The sequence below is a fragment of the Calonectris borealis genome, chromosome 1 (genome assembly GCF_964195595.1).
Source record: "Calonectris borealis chromosome 1, bCalBor7.hap1.2, whole genome shotgun sequence".
NCBI classification, from domain to species: domain Eukaryota; kingdom Metazoa; phylum Chordata; class Aves; order Procellariiformes; family Procellariidae; genus Calonectris; species Calonectris borealis.
In genome coordinates this window covers 217,461,192-217,484,888 of record NC_134312.1, presented here as the reverse complement: position 1 = coordinate 217,484,888, position 23,697 = coordinate 217,461,192, and the positions used below count along the sequence as shown (strand labels likewise).

Sequence of the window (23,697 nt, the reverse complement as noted above, 5' to 3'; positions counted from 1 at the left end):
AAAGCAAGCTTGCTACACAAAAATAAATTAATAGAAACATTGGACAACTATGGCAATAATAAAATGAACAATTAGTACATTATGGAACATGCACATTGAATTCTATTTGATTAACAGTGTTATTTTGCAAAGTAAAGAAAACTTATAATGAACACATACATATTTTGAAATTCCTATAGATCTGTCTACAATTTCCAACTCCATTTTTTTTGCTGATGCCTCACTACTTATACATAGGCAAAATGTTGGGGAGACTGCTATTCTTCGTAAGAACTGTTTTCCTCAGGGAAAGTAGGAAGCATTAGGGGTCTGGAAATTACTGAATGTTAAGCCTGCTGTGGGATAACACCTATTGTTATTCTACGTTAGCAACTGTTTCTTGAAACAGATCCAGTAAAGATATTTATTTTCATCTTCTTAGAGTAATTGGAATGTTTCTGGCAACTCTGAGATTTGCAGTGTTTCGCATAAACAGAGCGCGGGGGGAACAGGATAGCTGCACCCAGAATCACTAAGTGGTTCTGGTCCTCTGCTTCTTTACAGCAGAGCCTTGGCAGCCAAACAAGCAGTTACAGGACTTCTGCAGCCAGTGACAGAAATAACGCTACAGGAGATAGAAAGCTACATGCTACTTTTCAGAGAAGTAATAGTGATTTCTAACAGGAACTCTGTGCATGGGAAAAGGAAATAGAGTTTGTATATTCTTAAGACAAGCGTTGCTTTCACAAAACACAATCAGCTGAGCAGCTAAGGAAAATCCACTTTCACTAAAATACATTAATTTCTCAGCAGTGATACTTAAAATAATTTAAACAGACATATTGCTGCATTACATAGAATGTGCCAAAAAGCCACGTCAAAGCAAGGTAAATACCTCAGATGCACCTTGGAAATACATACTGCCCTGAATTGGCAGGATATTTAAGATGACAATTTCCTCTGTTTCAAGAATCTGTTAAAAAAAATTGAATCAAAGTTCATCTTCAGTGATTATTTGTCCCATTTTCAGACACTTCTCTGCCAGTCTCTGACATGCTCTAGCAACAGTGTTCTCTTTAAAATTATATTCCACTGGATTCCAGTGGATTCCATTTCAGTCACATCCTTTCTCTGCACCCCAGAAATAAGATGGGAGCCACTGTAGTTTCAGTAAGTGGTTTTCCTCCACACAAATCTCAAGTTAAAGGAGCACCTACCATTGCAATCTGCTATTCCTCTGCTCCTCCGCACCCTGCCGAGCCATCGCTATTCAGACTACCTGCTACAGGTTCCTAAGTGATGCACTGATGTGCCTACAAAATGAGGCATTCCTCACCAACAGAGCAATTCAAATAGGCTAAATAAAGAGCTTCTGATTGATTACAGACAATTTTAGCATCTCTCTGAAAGGCTGTGCAAGGATCAAGCACACCAAGCAATCAAGGCTCTTGGAGCCAGCTAATTAGCAACACTAGTCACAACTGATTGTCTCAGCTGAGCTCCTGAAGACACTTCAGCAGCTAAAGGAGTGTTTTACTGCATTTCCCTTCTTCAATTTGTCTCAGTACATCGGTCAAAAAGATCTCATTTACACAGTCCAAAAGTAGCCTTCGGCTCTTTTGGCCAAGTATACGGCGCTGGCTATCAATTTTCCTTCTCTGATTATGCCCGTAAGCCTGGGCTCATCCAACCTGACTTTATTGAATCGGGGCTCCCAATCTCAGAAGTCACGACCACCTCGCATTGCTGTGTTCAGAGGGGGAACTCACAGACATTCCCAGGATGGGAAAGATTTTTTATTTATTTATTTTATTAAAATTGTAATTGAGATGTTCTTTAAAAAAGGACAATTTTCCATTTGACTTCTCATTAAAAAATGCCCTTTTTTTTTTTTTAAATAGCATTAACATAGATCTGGGCTATTTTCATATATTCAGAGGAACAGAGCAAGCTATTAGCTAAAACGTTTTCTACTGATCAAGGCAACAATTGCATTAACATGAAAGCATGCCAGAAAGCATATACAAATAGCAGTGGAAAGAAAAGATAATACTTTTTAAGAGTAATTTTTACTGCTCCAATGTAAATAAAAGCTCCTGAAAGCATTTCTTAAGATGTACATAGCCACTTTAATATCTAAGCTTACTTAGTAAAGGGTTTTTTTTTTTCAAATTCATTCTTATTGTTTGACTGCATTAAAACATTAAGAACTGTATTTGTCACAGTCTGTACAATCAGTCAATTTTCTGTTGCTGGGGGTCTTTCCCACTGCGACTGGAAAGTACATAAAAGGACAATTGTAAATAAGTTATAAAATTGGCATGCATCAGGATAGCCGCAAAACTTAACTTTTCAACCATTTCAAAATTAATCTATTTCCACCTGTTTCAGTTAGACAGAACTTGACAATTAAAAGCACTGTATTTAGTGCCATCTCAAAATACTTTAACAAACCTTCAGCAGAACATACAGATCAGAAGTGCTATTACACAAAGTCTCCTGCATCTTAAGACAATGCCACTCACTAGAATTGCAAAAACAACGGAGAAAAAATTGCCAAAACTAAAAGGTACCTTACAAAAGAACACACATTCTCAAAGAGGCACAGCTTTACTAAGAAATTCAATACTATGTAAAAAGCAATTCACATTTTATTTTAAATTGCAATAAACTGTACAAAAAAGTTTCATTCTTGCCAAAAATAACAGCAGTATTTTCAATCTTACTTCTAGACAAACAACAAACTCTTATTTTAATCTTTCCTGGGTGAGTTTACAAATAAACAGACAATAAGATGCACGGGTTTGTGTCAGAGTCAGGATAAACAGATTTAAATGTTTGTGGAATAAATTTTAAGTTTTTAGTGTCTTTTAGGAATTTCAGTACTCCTGCCATGCCTGTTAAAAGCCTAAAGAAAAGAAGTTTTGTGTCTCACACAAAGGAATGTAAACAGTCATCGAGAGATTAAAGAGGTTGACTCTTCCAACGAAACCGTAAACGTACCTCTATACCACTAACATTCACTTTACACCGTGAACAGTCCACAGCACGACGATCGTGCAATAGCTGCACCCACTCTCCAAAATGCCAATTAAATATACATCAACGACTTTTTTTTAAAGGTTTTCAAAAAGAATAAAATCCAAAGTAACAGAACTGAAACAGTATACTCTTTTTAACATTTTGAGGATTTTTTCTTATCCTAATTCATGAGCAAATATGTAACAGTCTCATCAGATCTACAATCACAACAAACTTTTTCCAAGATGCAATAAAGTAAACGAGCACCTAGTTAAGTCAATCAGATGTAGAAAGCACCTCTGCCAAGAGCATGGGCTTATTTTCAGGCTTGGTTTTGTTTGCATAACATATTTAATGCAGACTAACAAAACATAATTTGGGTCACTGACCACAGCTTCTTCAGTCCGAGACCTAAAATGGAAATACAATTGCAGTGATTTTATAGATTTCACAGGTTTTTTTCTTAGTGTTGAAACTTAATTAAGAAAAAGCTGTTTCAACAGATTGGTTAGAGCTTAAAAAATTAAGCATCTTCTGTTACTTCAGAGTTGTTTGAGGGAATAAAGTCTTCTTGAAACTCCACTTTATCTGGATAGAGTTTAATGTAGGTGTCCACCATTAAATCTAAGTCATGTTTTATATCAAAGTTTATGTTCAGCAAAGCTAGGTTGCTTGACCTTTGCTCTGTCAAGGTGTTTTTCAGGTATGCCTTTAAGCGCTTTCGTCCTATTTCGTATTTTTCATTCTCCACCTTCATCACTGGAAGTATGCACAAGACTTTAAGCAACGCGTAAACATTAGGGAAAAACTTTATGTCAGGCAAGTGAAGTGCTTCATAAATAGTAGCTGGAAGTTCAATATCTTTTCCTCTGTGCTTCCACTTGATTCTCCAACAATGAAGCTCAGCAGAAAGCGTGTCTGGGTTAGGCAAGTCGTTTTTGTACATGTCAGCATGATGCTCCTCAGACGTATTGAATTTGAGCTGCCCCATGACTGAGGGCACCAACGATAAACACTTAAGAGCTTTTAAATGTTGTTCTGAGAATATGTCTTTTAATTCTTGAATAATATGCTCCACTGTGGGGACACTAAGGATTTCTTTGTAGTAATTTTCTGATGTTACCTCAGAGTCCAAGTTACCTTGTCGTGCCCTGCGAAATTTTCCTGGGAGTTTAATTTGTACATCCAGTTTTGTAGCCAAATTTGTTGCTTCCTCAAACCAAAATTCATGGTAAACTTCAATATTCTCCATCACTTCATTCAGAGAATGCAACACTGCTGTTAAGCTGCTAGCTGCAAAGAACACATCTGATGTTTGTCCTTGGAGATTTTTTCCGAATGCTCTTGTAAAAGACAGAACATTTTTCAGAATTACAATAGTGACAATGAAGTCAAAATCTGTCAATGCACTTGAAAGTACAAATGCTCGACCGGCAATAAAGTTGTTCCACCTGACGGATGAGTCACTGCTTACCGCATCCAAGCACAGTACCAGTGCTTGCATGAGGTCCACTAAAACCTCAAAAGTATCATGCCTGCCTGTCCACTGAGAACGGCAGATCTCCTTCAGCTCGTTACCCTTCTCCTCGTTGTTCTGAAAAAGAACAGAAATTGTGTTGTCCAGTTCTACTAGTAATTGCGGAGACTGATTAAAAAGACAGCAAACTTCTTCGATTGTTCCTAATGCAATGGAAACACCAACAACAGGAACGGATTTTGCCAGCCAAACATTTAAGGCACAAGAGGAACACAGTGTATACACAGCTTGTGGATACTTTTCCAAGAGTCTTGTAGCCACAACTTTCATTTTAGAAGCAAACCCACTGGAGACGATGTAGGCTTGACCTCGACAGTACTCCATGTTTAGACCCCACTTTTCAGTGATAGTCGTGTGGAACTTTACAGCTAAAATTTCGGCATCGGCCTCATAAGGTAAAAACCCTATGAATTCCTCTCTTAGATTATGAGAATCATCAACAAATCGCACCAACACTGGCAAATGTTCCTCTCCCGCTATGTCTACTACTTCATCAGTGACAATAGAAAAGAAGTGCGAGTCTCTTACTTCCCTCAGTGTCTCTTCTCTGACACAGCTTTCACAGATCTCAAGCATTTGTTTCTGCTGAGTTTTGGAACAATACTCAAGATTGACTGCAGTCATCTCAAATCGTTTCCTCAGAACTTCATCTCCAGCGTTTATTCTATATTCCAGTAGAGCCTGAAAGTTATCTGAAGTAAAAATACCTTCTGGAAGCTCATCAACACTATGGCCATCCAAAGGAATATTTTGTTTACCCATTAGGATCAAAATTTCAAACAAAGATTTAAGGTAATCTTTGTTTTCTCTTTCTTCCAGTGTTAAGGGGACAGATTCTTCCTCTTGTTCTTCCCCTCCTTCCTCTGAGACAGTATTTTGTTCGTTGCTTTCGTTCAATTCTTGAGTTGCCTGTTCCCGTTCAAAAGCTTCATCAACTACAAAATGTAAAATACTGTAAGTGTCAAGATAACACAAATAAAACATAACATTTGCTTTCCCCTACTATCCCCATTACCTTTAAGTTACTGGAGTTTCCAGTTTAAAAGTGAATCAGTATTTCAGAAAGAGTTTAGACTGGCTGTTTGAATCAAGCAGCAACTCAGTTATCCTCCCGATACATATAAACTTACAGTTATATGTCCTGCATTACCTTGTCAGCCTTACTCAACAAAGTTTTTATGAACCCAATTATTTTGCCCACTTACTCTTTTGTTGCTTCAGTGTTCTTATTTCATCTTCACTCTAACAAAAAAAAAAGAACTTATATTGATAATGTCTAGCACATAACCTTAAAATATTAAAACACATCAAGATCAGATACAAATATTCTAGATGAGACCATTTTAAGAGTGTTAGTATTCACCAAAAAGTGCTAGAAGGTCCAAGAGAAGGGGTTTCTTCACGTTGTTAATTGCTGCCACAACACATATCTACTAACTACATGAGAATAGTTTGCTACTACTGCTAAGATTCCCATACTTACGAGTTTGTTCAATAAGTATTTTATAATTATTAGTAAATAGATTCCATTAAAGAATTCTGAACATGCACTGCCAGTAGATAGAACTGTCTTTAGCTCTACTTTCATCCAATAAACAGACTCAATCAAACTCATGAAGAAATATTTAGAAGTTGTCTGTAATTTCCCAATATATAAGCAGAGTTTAGGAATTTAATTCTTCTTAATTTCAGTATACTTATAACCACAGAGACCTAGAGACACTTTTTCTATAAATGACACAAAAGAGGTATCCACAAGACATAATTCCACAAAAAAATGCTTGATCTTGGTTTTATACATGGGTCATCTTTTCAGAACAATAAGCTAAAACAGGCATATCTGAATTGGTGCAGACTTCAAAAGTTAAACGGGTGAACTGAAGATCACAATCAATATGTAGCAAGAACTCTAGGGTACTAAGTCTAAGTTGTATTCAGTTAGTGCTGTAATAACAAGAAAAAGGAAGCTATACACTTTCTTTGGAAGACAGAATCAGCTCTGGATCAAGACATTTCATTTTCCAGATTATCTCATTAAACCTTCCTTAGCAGGTAAAATTTTTATCAGCATAATATTTGGGCATATTACTTATAATCAACAAAAAGATACTAGAATAGGCAGTACAGAAAATGCAAACACTGAAGTGCTAAATATTATTATTTGACACTTTGTATAAAAAATTTCACATGAACTTACTTGCCTTTATTGTTTTAATATTAAAAAAAAAATTACATTAAAAACTTACCAGCTCTTTTATCCTTTTCCTATGCCTACTGTGGGGATTGTTCAAGTGACTTGTAAGATCAAATATAGTTGGCACAGCATTATCCCGTAAAACCGTTCTGTAAGGGCTCTGTAAGAAGAAAGACGTCTAGATCAGGGACATCTTTGGGATGTGCGTGCACAAAAAGCCCCCAGAATTTCAGATGCCGTGCCCTGCCTTGTTTTCCTTTTCTTCCTTTTTTTAAAAAGTATTTTCACTTTCTAATGTTTCAAAACAAAGAGAAAGCTATGCTATGCAATTCACATTTTGAGGTATCAAGAGAACATTGAAAATTAGAAGAGAGATATTTAAAAAACCCCCACCACCCCAACCCAAGCCGCAAACACTTTTTCTTCCCCGTTAACTTCACATCAAAGACCCCAGATGCAATAATTAATACTGTAATATTATGATTATATATTTTTTCTGGATAAAAAGACATCTATGCATCAGAAAGGAAACCCTTTGTTACTGTTGAGCTTTGCTTTTTATCACTTATTTCACAATTCTAGAAACATAACCATTTTCACAACTAAAATGTTCAACTGCTTCTTTATGTAGACTTAGGAATTCCACAAAACACTATCGTGAAAGATCGTATTGACGGAAAATGTATCTGTCAAATGAGCAGGAGGAAGAAAAGACTTCTAGATGGTCATGTAAATGTTTCTAGCAGTTAAAGAAAAATATTTTAAGTAAAATTTTATATTTGGATATATTGTAAACTTATGTCGTCTAAACTGGCTAATTTCCAGGAAGTACAGGATTTTAACTGATTATGTTTATACCTATCATTAGATTGAAACACATTTTAAGCAAACTGAGGTTCATAAAGCTTCATTTCAGATTCAGAATTACTTCCAACGTTCATTTGTTCGTTTGTTTCTGGGATGCTGGCTAATCAGAGACCCTGTCGTGTAATACCACCAGGAGCTCAAACTCTGACCTGCATATTTTAATTATCCTTCGTAACTAAAGGACTGATTTTGCCTATGTATCGATGTAAAATTCAGCCTGGAAATTAAAACTCGATACAAAGCCCCAAATCCACTACTTCCTACTGTTATGTAAGCTGTTAAAATCAGCGTTATTGTGTTAACAAGAAGAACAATGAACTTTCATTAACAGAAAACAGTGCCGTGATTTTAGCTGGATAAAATATAACAAGAACCAAAAACTTGACAGATGCAAAGAATGTTTAAATCTCTTGGCCACAACAGAGTGTAATTTAACTGAATCACACCATGTACACACTTCAGCAACAGCACATTAATGACTTTAAATAATTAGAGGTATGCAAAATTACATACTTACACCCAATAAATTTATATAATGTTGTAACATCTAGTGACAATAAACAAAATGAGCATTGCTTTGCATGAGTAAAGAACTGCAGTGAAGACCAGGGCTCCACGAACACATTAAATCATCAGGAGCAGCTCTGCTTTTCTCTTCCTCAACTGCTCATTTCCACCTCATCCTTTGTGCCAACATCTGCGAGTCTGTGCGGTGCCCTGGCACATGACAATGATCTCAATTAAGACTAAGAGATTAATTTTCGCAGGGACCAGTTATCCAGGAGATCAAAGATTAAAATGCAGCATTCTGATGAAAAACATTAGTCACATTTTGCAAGACGCAATAAACAAATACTTGGTTTTACTTACACTTCTACATATCATAGAAGTCTCAAAATGTTTAGCACACAATCTGTAATGCTTGTTGAGTTGATCTGGAGTTTTATCTTCTAAATCTGCCCTTCGACAGTTCTCTACCCATCTTTGACATCTGCGTGTAAGCAAAAGAATTAGCTAGTTTTAAGATAAAACAAAATCCCCTGCAATTTCAAACGGTACTCAGAACTGGAGTGCAGTGAACCCTGCCCTTTATGCAAGGCTAAGGAAAGTTCTGTACACCTTCCGTTGTAACGTACCATCAAACCTTTTTAAAAATTTGTTTTTCTCCTTTTGCTCACCACTTAACACCGCCCCAGCTAACTCAGGAATCTTCTCCCTTAATTTATATATTCTTGCTTAACACCACCCCAGCAAAATCAGGATTTTCCCTTAATTTATACATTCTTGCCTTTGTCTTACGCACGCAACAGATTGTGACACAGTTGCTCATGAAACCTGACCATTTAATTCTTAAGAATTTAATCTTAAAAAGAAAAGTTAAAAAAGAAAGAGATGTGCTTGTATACTAAAGTCATAAAGTTTTGAAGGCAGCTATTAAAATAGTTATCTTCTCTGCCTCCCGCTAAAATACAGCATTTTTCTTATTTGTTGTGGTCATTGGGGAGTTTAGAGTAGTTTTTTGAAAAGTGAAATAATAAAAATAAAAAAGCAATCATTCTACAGACAGCGTTCCCATGCCTGAAATAAGTTTTCATTAGATGCATATTTTTACAACGTTTACTTCTGCTTTGGATTAGTTCTCTGAGATACAACACAAAGCTAAAGAAACATTTCCCCATATCTAAAGGGCTCCTTTTAGATATGCAAGATACTGTTTCCTCTAGTGAGTAAATCACTTGCAGTAATTAATGCAAATGCATTAGTCAGCTTGTATTTCCCCCAATGGGGTCTATGCAATCACTTTCCTGCTATGGATTTTTGAGCAACAACATGCATAGACTGATTCTGCACAGCTACTCCAGTAAAACTCATCTGCTATTTTATTTGTACAGTAAAAATATATATATATTCATTAACAAGACTCCAGCGGCTATTGATATCTCTGTATTTAAAAGTTTCAAAAAAAAAAAAAACCCAAAACATTTCCTTCCTGCAAAAATAATCCTCTGAAGCAGCATTATTTTAATGCACTTGCTTACACATCGTAGCATCACAGAGCCACCAATTTACAACAGCACATAAGTAAACAGAGAGTTGAAAACATACAAGTGACTAAAAACCTTCACATGAACATGACTGATGACTTGTTCATTATTCTAACTGTGGTTACACACGCTCCCATTCCTCCTAGGGTAAAACCTTTCCCAGACAAACTCAAGAACACCAGAGACAACTACATTATAAAGAATTACGGTAATATCACAATAATTCTACAGCAAAAAGGAGAAGGAACTTCCACTACAGTCTCAGTGACTTATTTTACTTTATAATCCATCACTTTGCTACATACTTTTCAACATGGAGTCATATTTTAAAGTGTTGGGGTTTGTTTTTTTTTTTAATTGGTACATGTTGGCAATGTCCACAAAGTTCCAGGAACCTACACAGAGAAGTTACATGAAGAGTCCACTATTTCAGTAGGGCAAAGTGGGGGAGATCTCCCCACAACCCAATCATTGCTGAAATTCACGAAAGTGAAAAAATTACTCAGTCCATTTAAAACCAAAAGGCTTTAAATCTTCTTTTTTATTGCTAAATTAAAAAGAAGATGGGTCCCGACCCAAGAAACAGCTAGAAGTTATGAGAAAGCAATTTTATTATTATTTTTTACTGCAAACACAGAATTATTGCTCATAGGAGCAAGGAGGGAGAAAAATAATTAGCGATTATTCAACAATTTAGGAATGAAGGCTGTCTCGCCAGATGTTTTGGTGGGCAGCCCAAATGAAGAAATCCACAGCTCTGAGTGGATTCACCATCACCTCTACTTTAACCGAGTGCAATAAAGGGCAACTGTGAAGATCAAAGGGAGGAATCTTGGATTCTGATCTCTGCTGGCTGAACCGTTTGTGCATCTTAATTTTTCATTCATGCAAAATATCAAAATTACAGTGGCAGCAAGTGCCGTAAAACACGAATCACTTCTAATACTGCTCTCATAGATCTAGCCATACTATTCCTAATAATGACTTAAAACGATAATAAGAAAAAAATATCATTTCTTGCTCAGTCTTTTGGAACCACAGATCTTGTACTCTTGCCTGGACAGTGCAATCACGCCAACAAGAGAACAGGAGAGCATTCTTCATTTAACCAGATGATATAAACAGAGTCTTTTACATGGGAGACCTTCAGCATGCAGATTATATTGAGACTGGCTCTCATACTTTCTGAGTGGGTGCTGATTACTAGATAACTCGTTAAAGGTGATGGCATCGGGCTGTCACAAAGGCTGATGAGCCTCCCTATAGTTAGTGGGGAGGGTTTCAGAGCAGAGGGGTATCCAGAGGAAGAGCCTGACCCTAGTGGTCTTACCTGCCTCTCTCAGTGATTCAAGGAAGCTGAGGAAGGCTGCCAGGGAGCGAAGTCAGAGCTCCTCACGTTATGGTAACTCCTCTGAATCACCCCCTGGCAACCACGTAAAGACAAATCGGTGGCAGTGATGGCGCATCTAGCACAGGTACCAGAACTGGCACATAGCTGTCAAGGACAGACAAAAATCGACCTGAATCCCTTCACCTCTGATGTTGCTGCTAACCAGAGAACAAGTTAAGTAGATACTAGTAATAGCTAGGGACCAGATCAGACTAATGAGTGATGGCAAAAGATACCATGAGCTCTTCAGAGGGGTCTTACTCATGAAATGAGTCTCACTAAGATTAAATTAGCCACCCAATATTCCTCTCCCTTCCCAACTTCTTCTACAGTTACATAAAAGTGGCTGTGGCCACTGCCTTTTGTGCCGAAGTCAATGCTGTCTGAGCAATGATCCGAAAGAAGCCCTTGTCACGCAGAGCCCCAGTTTGCGGATCCTGATCAGACACAGGCGCCAAGCTCCTCACCCCATCGGAGCAGCAGATGGGAAACCGGAGCTCTATTCATCTAGGAAACGCTACGGGCAAAGGCTGGAGCGTTGACATTTTCTCAGGTAGCTACAGGACTAGAGGGAGATGGTGGCGATTATGCAACTGGACTCAAACATGCAAACTCCATCTGAGTCTGAATTCAGCCCTTCAGTCTTGCTACGAGTTTGGCTCCAAAAGGAATGCCCTCCGAGGATCGAGGAATGGAAGAACAAAGAAAAAGGAGGTCAGACCCCCGAAATCACCTAACAGAGCTCTGCATGGTATTATCCAAGCAGCAACTAAAAAGATTTTAGAATAAAATTACGTATAAAAATTTCTCCAGTTTTTTAGTATTCAACTAACGCACACTCTATACTGTTGCACAAGTGCGTTAGTTGCAAAACATTTGGCACAAATTAAAAGCCATATCAATGCAATATATTACACCACTGCTTAGGTATCGCCCATTAGCTTTTAAGAAGGTTTTCTTCAGTCACAAACCTTACATTTTCAGAGATCTGCTGACATCTCATAGAAGTTCAAATGGCGGTGTGGATAGAGCGTAACCTATTTATGTTACCTCGATATTGGTCAACTGCAGTAGAAGAGCATCCCTTTGCTTAAGAAGTATTTTGTTCGAAATACTTACACCTCACCTTAACTCAAACCACCATGACGAACAGGGTCAGAAACACAGATGAGGGTTAAATGGACAGATCTTACTGTGGGGATCACTGCCTAGACTGTATAAAACTATAAAATATGCATCCTTATTGGGGTAACAGAGGCTATTTACATTAACGTTTGATATGAAAAGACTATGTACCATCCATTAAATGCAGCTGGTTCTTTTTCAAAGCCTAATCTGTGCACCCCTTCTCATTTTCTCAGGTAGTGACAATAAAAGAAGCTAGTCTTAACTAACTGGTTAGCTCTCACAGACCTGCTAATGCTCGAAAGATCCAACTTGGAATGTCTAACTGGAACTGCTTAGCAATGAACTGGGAAAACATAAAGGCAAATATTCAGTTATTGTGGAAAAACTGAGGGCAGTAAGGTAGTAGAGACAATTTACCTGGGACTATGTATTTCTCATCAACGATTTTTTTAAAAATTAAAATTCATTTTTAAAAGATGTATTCTGATGCTGTTATACTCAACTTTCTTACTGTAAGATGCCAAGTGCAAACAACACATTTTTGGCATAAAGTACTTTGCTCGCCAGACCAGTTTGACCTATAACGGTAAGAGGTTTCTATGACAGCAAGCAGTACAAGCAACACATTGTCATTTACAACTGCAGGTGACTGCTGCAGTTCACACCGGAGAATAAACCACTAACATCCTCCAGTCTACAAAGCCAGAAGGTTACATGGATTTATCGATCTTTAAACGCTGTTGTTAAAATAGAATACATGATCAACTTGGACATTTTAACATAGGTTTAAATGAGAAAGGTGAAAGATATTAGGGGGTGGAAAAATCTTGTAGAGAACTTAAAGAGAGTGTCATCTTTGTCACTGCATGTTTTTAAGAGCACGACAAAGATGCTAGAAACAGTTAGGTATAGTTTATCCTTCCTTTGGAGAGGGGGAAGGTATAGATGATCCTTCAGGGTCAATTTTAACTCTATTTTCTACTGTTCTGTTACAGGAACGTTAATCGTATTAGCCTGAACTACTTCAGAGGGATTATGAAGTAGTCATGAACTCAGAAAGCATGCTTATCCACACACTGTAGAAATGTAAGCCAGTACATGCTTCCTAAAACCATGTCTGCGATCCACTTCAACGTTTGCAAAAGAAACATTCGTAAATCTATATTATTCCAACTCATTGTAGCTGACACACATTGTTTTTTTCAAAAGGTTTTCATTTCTAAACTTCCACAAATGGTGGTTAAAAGTAGCAGTATTCCAATTCTGAAATACAGGTTTTTAAAAAAAAATTTCTTTAAAATTAGAGTATTGTTTAATTAACTGCACATTTTTTGACACATCTCTCTATTACTACCATGGAAAACATTCATTCAAAATGTCTTTAAATAGAAAAATTACAAACTGAAGGGGGTATTTCGTTCATACAATAAACTGTCACGTATTGACCAATTTTGCACAACTTGACATGACTTGGATTTTACAGCATGGACTCCTTCTTAATTAAGACTGAAGTTCAGCCAGCACCAAATCTCTTCAGTTCCACACAAACTGCAGTCATTCTTTTGACTGCGGAAGAACCTGCAGATCTCACAGGACAGAGGGTGGAAAGAGACAACGTTGGGAGTGAACCACACAAACGAAAGGTTAAGAGTAGGCAATCAACTTTGCAGTCAATTTGTAGGCAGTCAATTTTGACTTCAGTTTTTAATAAAAGCATAAACACATGTAATAAGGATCATACTAGAAAACTTTGCATGTATGGGCATCAGAAAAAGGTGTGGTTATCCTAGCTTTAACGCGAGGCATTGCAGTTACCCCGGAGAGCTTGATGACATATCCGAAAACACAGCTTTAAGCAGCAGCTACTACCTATATGAGCTTTTTGTATCTTCTTTTGAAATCACTTACAGAGGACTGTTTTCTTAGAAAAAACTATATACCCACAATTCCTATGGGTTTTTAAATTTTAAAAAAATCAGGTCAAGCAGCTTCCAGGAAAGAAGGAAGCGACTATCATGTACAAATTGTCAAAAATTGCAGCCTTAATTGCCTCCTGTTAGGAGAGAGAGAACTAGTATTGCTCTAGCGCCTATGCACCTTCCAAAATTATGAGGAGCAAGTTAATACAAACGATTTTAACAGCATTAACCAGATTTAGAAGTGAACTTCTACATGGGGGTTTCTACGTCTAAGTGCACGATTTATTTTTCGTGGCATTCTCCGTGGCCTCTCACTCGCACACTTCTTGCTCTACCAGTGTACCATCCCTGCCTTTCACCCGTTGGGAACTTGAATATCTCCTCACTTCTGCTATTGCTCATGACGCTTCGACACCAACCATCATCCTTGCAATCCTGTGACAGCTGCCTGTCACACCGGTGTCCTATTTGTCACACATCCCCCTCGTCGTCCAGCGCCACATCACCTCAGTACACACAGTAGGACTGACAGACTTCCATCACCTGAGCCAGTGCTGACCCTGTGCGGGCTCCCCACAATGCACGGGCTCCCTTGCCTCATCCCGTTGCTTCTCCACCCCTCCAGCTGCCCACATCTCTAATAGCCATACCTCCCATCGCTGTCCACACCCATAACACGGGTGCACCCCCTCACACCAAGGCATCCCTCACACCCCTCACAGCCAGGCAGCCCCTCATAGCGAGGCACTCCTTCACACCCCTCACAGCCAGGCAGCCCCTGACACTCTCAGCCCCCAACTCCCCTCAGCCCCTCACTTGCTCAGCCCCCCACTCCCCTCACAGCCAGGCAGCCCCCCACTCCCCTCACAGCGGGGCAGCCCCCCACTCCCCTCACAGCGGGGCAGCCCCGCACTTCCTCAGCCCCCTACTCCCCTCACAGCCAGGCAGCCCCTCACACCCTCAGCCTCCAACTCCCCTCACAGCCAGGCAGCCCCTCATACCCTCAGCCCCCCACTCCCCTCACAGCCAGGCTGCCCCTCACTCCCTCAGCCCCCCACCCCCCACCCCCCCCCTCACAGCCAGGCTGCCCCTCACTCCCTCAGCCCCTCACAGTCATGCAGCCCTTCACTCCCCCAGCCCCCCACTCCCCTCACAGCCAGGCAGCCCCTCACTCCCTCAGTCCCCCACTCCCCTCACAGCCAGGCAGCCCCTCACTCCCTCAGCCCCCCATTCCCCTCACAGCCAGGCAGCCCCTCACTCCCTCAGCCCCCCACTCCCCTCACAGCCAGGCTGCCCCTCACTCCCTCAGCCCCTCGCAGCCGGGCAGCCCCTCACTCCCCTCACAGCCGGGCACTCTCTCACTCCCTCAGCCCCCCCCTCTCCCCTCACAGCCAGGCAGCCCCTCACTCGCCACCCCCCGGAGCTGCACCGCCGTCTGCCACCATCACTCCCTCGAGCCCCCCTCCCCGGGGGGGGGGGGGGGGGGGGGGGGCGGTGGCCGCGCCGGCGCATGCGCAGCTGCTCGCCCGCCTCCACGCCGCAGGCCGGAGGGTCCCGCCGAGCCCCGCCCCCCCGGCGCCACAGCGCGCGCGGCCTCCGCCAGGAGAGGCGGCAGCTCCGGGCGGCCGCCGGCCCCTCACACCCCCCACTCCCTGTCCCGTACCGCGGCGGCCCCCCCGCCCGCCTAGGTGAGGAGGCGCGGAGAGGGGTCGCGGGGGAAGGGGGAGGGAGGGAGGCGCCTCCCCGCCGCGGTGTCTCCGCGGAGCGGAGGGCTGCGGGCCGGCGGGGCCTGAGGGGAGAGGCGAGCGCGCCCCCCGCCCCAGCCCGCCCCTCTGCAGCGCGGTCTGCCTTCCTGAGGCGGCGCCGGCACTGCCCGGCTGGGGTCTCACCTGACCGGGTCCCGGGGGAAGCGGAAGAAGGCCAGGTCGGACTGGGTGCTCTTGCGGGTGCAGTTGGGGGCCGCACAGAAGTTCGGCATGGTCCCCGGGATTGGCGCCGCTGCCCCTTTAAATCCGCGGGCCGGAGGGAGGCGGGGGGTGTGTGTATGTGGGGTGGAGGAGGAGGACGGGGGGGAGGGAGGGAGGAGGGGGGGTAGGGGGGGGAAGCGGCTCTACACTGCTGTGAGCGGCCGGGAGGATTCACCGCCGCCCTCCGCCGGGACAAGAGCCGCCTCCTTCCCACAACGCACCGCGCCCGGCCGCCCGCGGGAGAGTGCCCATGCGCCGCGCCGGGCCGCCGGGGGCCCGGATGAGCGGTGCGCATGCGTCCCCGGCGCCGCCCCGCCCCGCCGAGCGCGCGGGCCGAGGGCGCGCCTGCGCATGGGGAGCGGCCGCCGGCGGCGCCGCGCATGCGTAGAGGCGCTGGGTGCTGGGCCGGGCCGGCCTGTCTTGCGCTGGGTCGGTGCGGGGCGGAGAGCAGCGTCTGTGTGTGCGCTACATTGAGTACGTTTACCTTAAAATTGAGCTTGAGATGCAGGTCGTAATCCTTTCCTCTTGTCAATTTTCTTCTGTTTTGCTTTTTAGGAAGACGTCGTTACTCGGCAGTGTGGATGGATAACGAGAGAAACCATGAGTGTTTTAAGAAATAAAGTAATCAAACAGGGAGTATGCCTAGTGTGATCACTTTGCCATAGGTAAAAAAGAAACAAGGCTTAGGAAAAAGAAACAGGAAACAGAAAACTGGGTAGTTGGGAGAAGAAAAATTCACCCAGTGTGGCCTGCTGGGAGTTGGAGGAAGTAGGTATAGCAGCTGTGAAAGGTATAAATGGCAAGTGATAATTGTTTCAGGTGTCATCGTGCTATGGTGTAAGAATTCAGCTTTGATACATCTCGTACATATCTTTAAAATCACGTGAAAAGCGTCCTGACATAGAGATTTGTTGGGCTTTAGGAAGCATAATCCAAATACATGAAATAGCTAAAGTATGTGTTTTTTCAAAAAAGTGCATAAAGGGAAAAACAAACAAAAAAAACCCTCATTTGATTCCTTTTGGCTGGCTTCAAAACTTGTAAACTTTTTTGTTTAGTATGAGTAGAACAAAAGCTCTTTTACATGAGGAAGCCTTGTCATCAAGTGCCCTTCAAAATAGGACTCTCAAAGCATATTTCATTGGACTAATTTCCATAAAATCAATTTATTTGGTGTTAATTCTTTGCCAGAGTTCTAACTCGGGCATGTAGCTGAGTTCATTCCTTTTAAGTAGTTTTGAGTAGCCATTTAAGCCAATGCTAAAGATACGTTTAGCTGTACCTGGCTGCTTTCACTTCACTGGGCAATCACAAACATTCGTATACAGTGAACTGTGTAAGGGAGTTAATCAGATAAGTAACCTTTTTTAAATACAGTCATTTACCTTTAAGTTAGATTCAATTCAGGTAACTGCCATCTGATTTGCTGTGCAGGTTGCGTAAATGTCCATGCTGATGCAAGGGAATGCAGAGGAGAGCAGGATCATCTTCAATTGCAGTAATAGTTTAGAGGCATGACTGTATAATGTTAATGTGAAGCACCTTAATTTTCAAACACTTTTAAAACGCATTTCAGTATGAAGAAATACTTCTTCACCCTTAAATAATTGTTACTATCTTTTGCTCAAGATTGAAGGGCCTTTTCCCCTCCAAACTGATTCACCAAACAAAAGCGCGTGCATGCTGAAACTCCTTCTTGGGGTTCTGAACAAGCAAAACCAGACATTACAATGGCGGTATTAGAAATAAATTAACCATGGCACACACTTCTAAATGGCTACCTCTGACCGAAGCTTCTGTTCATATTGCATCATTTGAATCACTATACAAGCATGTTATGGCTGTTATCTTCTAAATGTGTATATATTTGCATATGAGCTTTCCTAATGAAATGAATGCAATGACTTTGCATAAAGTTAACTTACTGAAGTCTGCTGGATGATGTTTTTTATGCGGAGACTAATTCTTAAGCGATTGCTATATAATGGAAAGAAAATTAACTTAATTGTTTTCAAAACCCAACATTATTACTAGAAGCCCATTATTTTTAAAGAAAATTAGTTCTTAGTACTACTTAGTTTGAAATTCCAAGAATTAGCTTCTGTTGTAGAGTACAGAAATCACCGAAACCTTTTTTTTCCTGCAGAGTAGCCTTTGAAGTGTACATATATAATTTGGATGCTGGTGATTTTGTGTCTTAAGTAATTGTCCAGATTATTCAAGTATTGTTCACAGTATATTTCCAAGTGTGTCTGTCTATTGTCTATTGACATTGAACGGGGATTATATGCTGTATTAGTAGTGTTGTACATATGATCTGTATTCTCTGGATAAATTATTCTTAAAGGAATTTTGTGTGGATTTTTTAATTGCTTTTTTCCCCTGCTGTGTCTTTAAGGTCAGCTGTATCTTAAATCTAGGTTTCTCTATCACGTAATAATGGTTGTAAAATAACCTCCTTAATGTACTTCTGGAAATGAACTGCATATCTCTTTCCCAGGGTGGAAGTCAGTATGCCTTTATTTTCTGATTGTACTGTTTAGGTACGATTGTGTACTCCTGCAGGTTTCCTGATATTAAAAGTTTATTTGCAAGAGAATATTTGAAGTCTGCAATGCTTTCATGACTCGTATATTCTCTTGCAAGTCTTATAGCTGCATTGTTGTTGGGTTAACCTGTCTGTAAGAACTAAAAGGACATCAGATTAATCCTGTAGAGGTATTTTTGTGTATCTGTATCCACGCTCCCTTTGAGACATGCTGAAATTCGCAATGACAGGATGAAAAACAAGTTGCTTACGTCCAGGCTTTGCCTACGGTTCTGGAGAACGGGAAGGCAAAGGTGGGGAATAACTAAGTCTTTCACACTGTATGAGAGAGGACCCTGAGATGATGTGAGTGCACGTCGAGTATGCAATACTAGTGACCAATATGCAACTTAACTCCAACCCTAAGTCGGAGTAATGCAGTGTCCTGGCTCCTCCCTCGTGGTTAGCTTTTTGCAAATGAAAGTTAGCAATGTCTATGATGATATTCAAGGGTTATCAGACCCAATTCCCATTGCATTTTACCCTATTTCACTGGGATCTTTTTTGCTTTTTTTTATGATTCGGATTCAAAGAATGCTGATTTTCATAAGCTTGGTATCAGGTCTTCAATCTGAGGAAATCCAGAGGCTCGTTGGCTTTGCAGCACTGTACTTTCACGCGAGGGTGTTGTTTGTGTCCAGGTCTGCCCAAATGATGTGGTTTTGTGCATAGGCGTAACTTTCCAAATGACCTGTACTACACGATTTACTCATAGCGGTCTGTATTCTGGCCTACAGCTACTTATTTCCTTCCCTGCACAGGAAAGCAGCCTTCTAAATTACAAGAAACTGCTCCGAGTCCAGTCCTCGCTTCCACCTGAGCTGCTGCAGCTTCTGAAGCGTTCAGCCAGCCCAAGCAGATGATCACAGCCTACCGTGCTGCTCTGTGGGCAGCGCACGCTAAGGGGAAATCAGACATTTATATCACCATGAAGGAGTGGAAGTGAGGGAATCTGAGTCATCTTTTTATTTTCCCTATTTGCTTGCCCCAACCCAGGAGTGACAGGTTGTCTTTATTCGTCTGCACAAGCCTTGCTAACCACCGGTGTTAACCAACCTCTTAAAAAGTACATGAACTTTTCCCAAAGTTCCAGTGAAGACTGCGTAGCGACAGAGATGTTACCGATTGTGGTTTGCAAACTCAGCACCAACTCACTTTCCTTTTCCGTTGCTGTTTTCACCCTGCAACAATCCTGTATGTTTAAGTAAACCTTCATTTGCAAGGTGTTCCAGGATCAATATTTCTTGAATTCAGGGCACAGCAAATGAATGGGATCCTTCAAAAATAGTTGGGCATAAAGAGTTTATAAATGATCATATTGCTAGGAAAAACAAGGTCGGTGATTGTCCAGATAAGCAAATGCAGAGTTTCATTTGCCATTAGGTAATCATGATCGTTAACTGTTTATCCTGTTGTCTATGGAGCTGCCTTTGTTGTCCGGTCTGCCTAGAGGGGTCGAATACATCCCTTACAGTTGGTACGTTCACCTGCTTCCCCAGCATTTATATAGCCCATCCAGCCTTGTAAAAATAGTCAAAATCAGGAGCAGATAATTCACTGATGAGTTGTCTTGAACTGCGAAGCGACACAGTCTGTTCGTGGGTTAACAGCGCAACTCGAGGGAGAGCGTGCGAGCTCCCCTAAAATACAGCACAAATCAGGTCCTAGTGCGGCTGAATTCTGCTCAATGCTGATCTGGGATACGTTTTTTGAACTGCAGAAGTACGCTAGAGTTACCGATGGTTTGTAATACGCATATGTGACCATAGATAAGGACACAACTTGCACGGCGTAGCGATAACTTTAATACTTTGCCTTATTCCCACGCTTTCTATTCTGAGAAGCGCCTTTGCTTTCTTCCCAGCAAGTTTATACATTCTTCACCAATACGGCACGCTACAAAGAGGATGGGGGTTTGCATCTGCCTCCCGAGATTGCAGAAGGTACCGACTTCAATTCGCTCTTTGATATGCCGCAGAATGACACAATGAAGGTTGTTTTTTTTTTTTCCCCATTATCTGAGGTTATGTAATCAAGTTTTTGCCTCAGCGCAGCGAAGTGCTTAAATAGGTGCTCAGCTCGATGCACGGTGGCGTTTTGATGGATTTAAGCCTTGCTGAATTTAGGTACTTTCAGCACTGAAGCTCTCACGATTTGTAAAACAAATATATATGTTGAATATAGTAAGCATTACTTATAATAGGGGAAAAAAAATCTCTATTAACTGACAACACAAAGCTATTGTCAGTGAAAGCAGCTGAGATATCTTTCTGGATTTAAATACAAATAGTCCTGGGTGACAATCACTGTATCTGATGAGGCTGTATATATAAAAGGCTCCTCTGGCAAGCTGCCAGCGCCTCAACGTTGCTGAGGCTTCTGCTCTTCTCTTAACCAGGAGAAAAAATGTGACGGGAAAGCGTCTGAGGAGGAAGAGAGAGTTTAGGAGCGGTCTGAGGGAGATAGAATGAAATTAAAATAGAGGTGCTTATGTCAGGAAAGCGTATCGAGTCACTGAATAACCTCTTAAGAGAAGTGGAAACTGTTGGTTAGGCCATTTAACTCGGAAACAAAAAAAGATCAAGAGAGAATTTAGCTTCTGTTAGAATTTATGCTATTTCTCTCTAATGCAAGACACGGAAGATACTTTAAACCATCTTTAAATTCCCTAAAAATTTAAATTACCTGCGATGTTGCATTCATCTTAGTATAAAAGCGTAATGAATTCCTTACTTCTTTTCTCAATTGCTGGCAGGCCGATAGAAATAATTTTTTTTTTCCTTGATTTTCCAATTTTACTTTTGAAATTACCAACGTAAGACTCTTGGAAAATTCACCGTTTATGGCAGAAAAGAGCCAGCTGCAGTAGCTGTGCCTGCTTCTTATCAGGGACCAAGCTGATGTGCCTTTCTACCACCCCGGAAAGGCTGCTCTGAAGAAAAAGGATTATTTCGGAGTCTGTATCAATCAGGTCGTAGCGATGCGAGTGGAGATGCGGCTAACAATGTCAGCGAGGCTGCTGTGCTCGTTTCCTACCAGCCCCCGAAGAGCCGAGCAGCCCAGCTTTGTCCTGGTGACCTGGGCTGCATACAAATCACCTTCTCCACGTGAACATCGCCGCTTCTCCCTTGGGCCGTCTCAGCGCTGATGCCGCCAAGCTACAGCTCATTGTCTTCCCCCTTCCATTGTCTTAGGGGATAGAAGGAAGCGTGGTGAGACATAGATTATTCTGTAAGTGCCCAGAAAGTTTAATTAATTAGACCAGTGCCTGTAATTGATGAGAATCGTATTATTTAAGCTGATGGGGGATCTGAGGATGTCAGGTCATAGAGAACATAATATGAAGTAGGAGTGCTTGATGGTCACTGTATTTCTTTCCCTTGCTAGAAGGAGGAACAAATTTTGCTTAAATGCATATAATGGAGGAAATTCTTAAAAAGAATACCCAGCAGTATGCTGTTATAAATAATGACGCGTGGCTTTTGTATATCGCCATCTGCCATTAGTTTTTAAAATGCTTTATAAAAGTGGGAAACGGAGGCACAGGAGAGGTGATACAACTTGTCCAGGGTTGCTCAGTAGGTCACCATCAGATGAAGAAAACTGCAGGTCCTGATGAGTCCCAGTTTCATCTCTGCTGGCTGTAAGAGGAAAGCTAACAGTGAGCTGTTGTTAACACTTTAAGAGCTAAGGTACCTGGTATTGCCAAGCTACAAAAATTCAGTGATTTACTGCTTGAAGCTGTTTTAATGAGGCGAGTTCTTAGCTTGCCTCAACTGCAAAATAAAATGGATTATTACAAACTACTTTTACCTTGTGGTTTTTTACACCGTTGAGCGTTGCCTCCTTAGGAAACGATGAAACGCTGCTGCTATCGACGAGTTTCTCTCTCATTTTGCTTTCTCAACAGTCAGAAAGTGCTCTGTAATCACCTCCTTAACTGATGACTCGGAGTCCGAGGATGTAGGTAATGAGAACTAAGAAAGAGATTAACATCTGGAAGGCAACTAAGGCTAGAAAAAACGCTGGCATTTTAGCATTCTGCATTTTCTTCCTTCACCCATAATGGATTCGTTTACTTTATATGAATTTGCTGAGAAAATTTCACCTGTGGGACACTTTAGCCATGTTTCTGTATTAATGAAGTAAGCCTAAACCATATTGTCTTTGTTTTCATTTCATATATTTATATAACTGGAACACTCTTGACATTTTGTTCATCAGACATAAAGAAATGCTGTCAAGTCCTAGTCTCCTTTGGGTGACCTCCCTGGATTAGGCTAGAAGATCCAAGCTGGCTCCGTGCAGTCATTCTGAGTCCAGATAACCTCAATTTAGTCTTACGGAAAGATCCGTGCTGCTCCTGGGACCAGTTAGGGCTTCTTGACTCAAGAAGACCCTCCCGACCAGAGCCTGCTGGGCTCGGGGGTAGCTCTGCTGCCTCTGCTGGGACTCATCTCTGCTTCTCTGCAGGGACAACCTTGGTGGATCCATCCCAGTTGATCAACCGCCGCAGATCTGGCCTTGGTTCAGGTTACTTACGCGTTTCAGGACTCATTATTTATGTGTTTTGGGTTTTTCTTCTTTGTCCGTGGTATCTCAGCCCTCTCATTTTTATGGGTAATAGAGAATTGATTGTAGGTTAATCTGAAGTAAATGGCAACGGTGCTGCCGTAACAAGCAGAATTTGGCCTTTGGACTTCCTGGACCTCTCACCTATTTCCAAGTCTGGGTCTTCATCCTTAATAAAAATAAGAAGGATTCTTGGAAATCATCTTACGGCATCTGTAGAAATGCAGCAATCGCAGCTTCAGACGCTTTGTACATAACTGGCTCATTTTTTACATCTCTTTTCTGTTCTGTGTGCTGAAGGAAATGAAGCGTCTACCATTTTTTTGAGTACATACATATGTACGTACGTGAGTGTCAGTGTGTGTCTGTCCACCTTGCCCATAATAACTTTTGGTCCCGTTGGCTAGTTTTCATCCACGTTTGAAAAAAAATTAAAGATCTACAAAAAATACCAAATTGATCTCATGAAGTTTAACAAATATAGCTGCTGA

General features: G+C 41.4%; 1 protein-coding gene and 1 long non-coding RNA gene across 14 annotated transcripts in view; one reads left to right on the top strand and one right to left on the bottom strand.

Annotated features, from left to right (window-relative positions):
- The window catches only part of THAP12 (THAP domain containing 12), a 36,307-nt gene extending 20,030 nt beyond the window's left edge, over positions 1–16,277 (bottom strand). For 11 of the 13 annotated variants that reach the window (XR_012672084.1, XR_012672077.1, XR_012672082.1 and 8 more), the window contains exons 1-6: positions 15,970–16,277; positions 8,469–8,589; positions 6,784–6,891; positions 5,743–5,779; positions 2,983–5,472; positions 875–952 (exon numbers count right to left, since the gene is read on the bottom strand). Coding sequence is in view for 1 of the 13 variants with exons in the window: in XM_075140348.1 (XP_074996449.1) it covers positions 3,524–5,472; positions 5,743–5,779; positions 6,784–6,891; positions 8,469–8,589; positions 15,970–16,058 (2,304 nt within the window). In the remaining 12 variants the exon portion in view is untranslated. Of the gene's footprint in view, positions 1–874; positions 953–2,600; positions 5,473–5,742; positions 5,780–6,783; positions 6,892–8,468; positions 8,590–10,973; positions 13,399–15,969 lie in introns of those variants that run through there. The other 2 variants (XR_012672087.1, XM_075140348.1) reach the window with 2 other exon arrangements.
- LOC142077943 (uncharacterized) lies at positions 15,647–20,061 on the top strand. Its single transcript, XR_012672088.1, has 3 exons — positions 15,647–16,004; positions 16,603–16,712; positions 17,482–20,061. It is a non-coding gene; the product is annotated as an uncharacterized LOC142077943 (long non-coding RNA).
- The last annotated feature ends 3,636 nt before the right edge of the window (positions 20,062–23,697 follow it).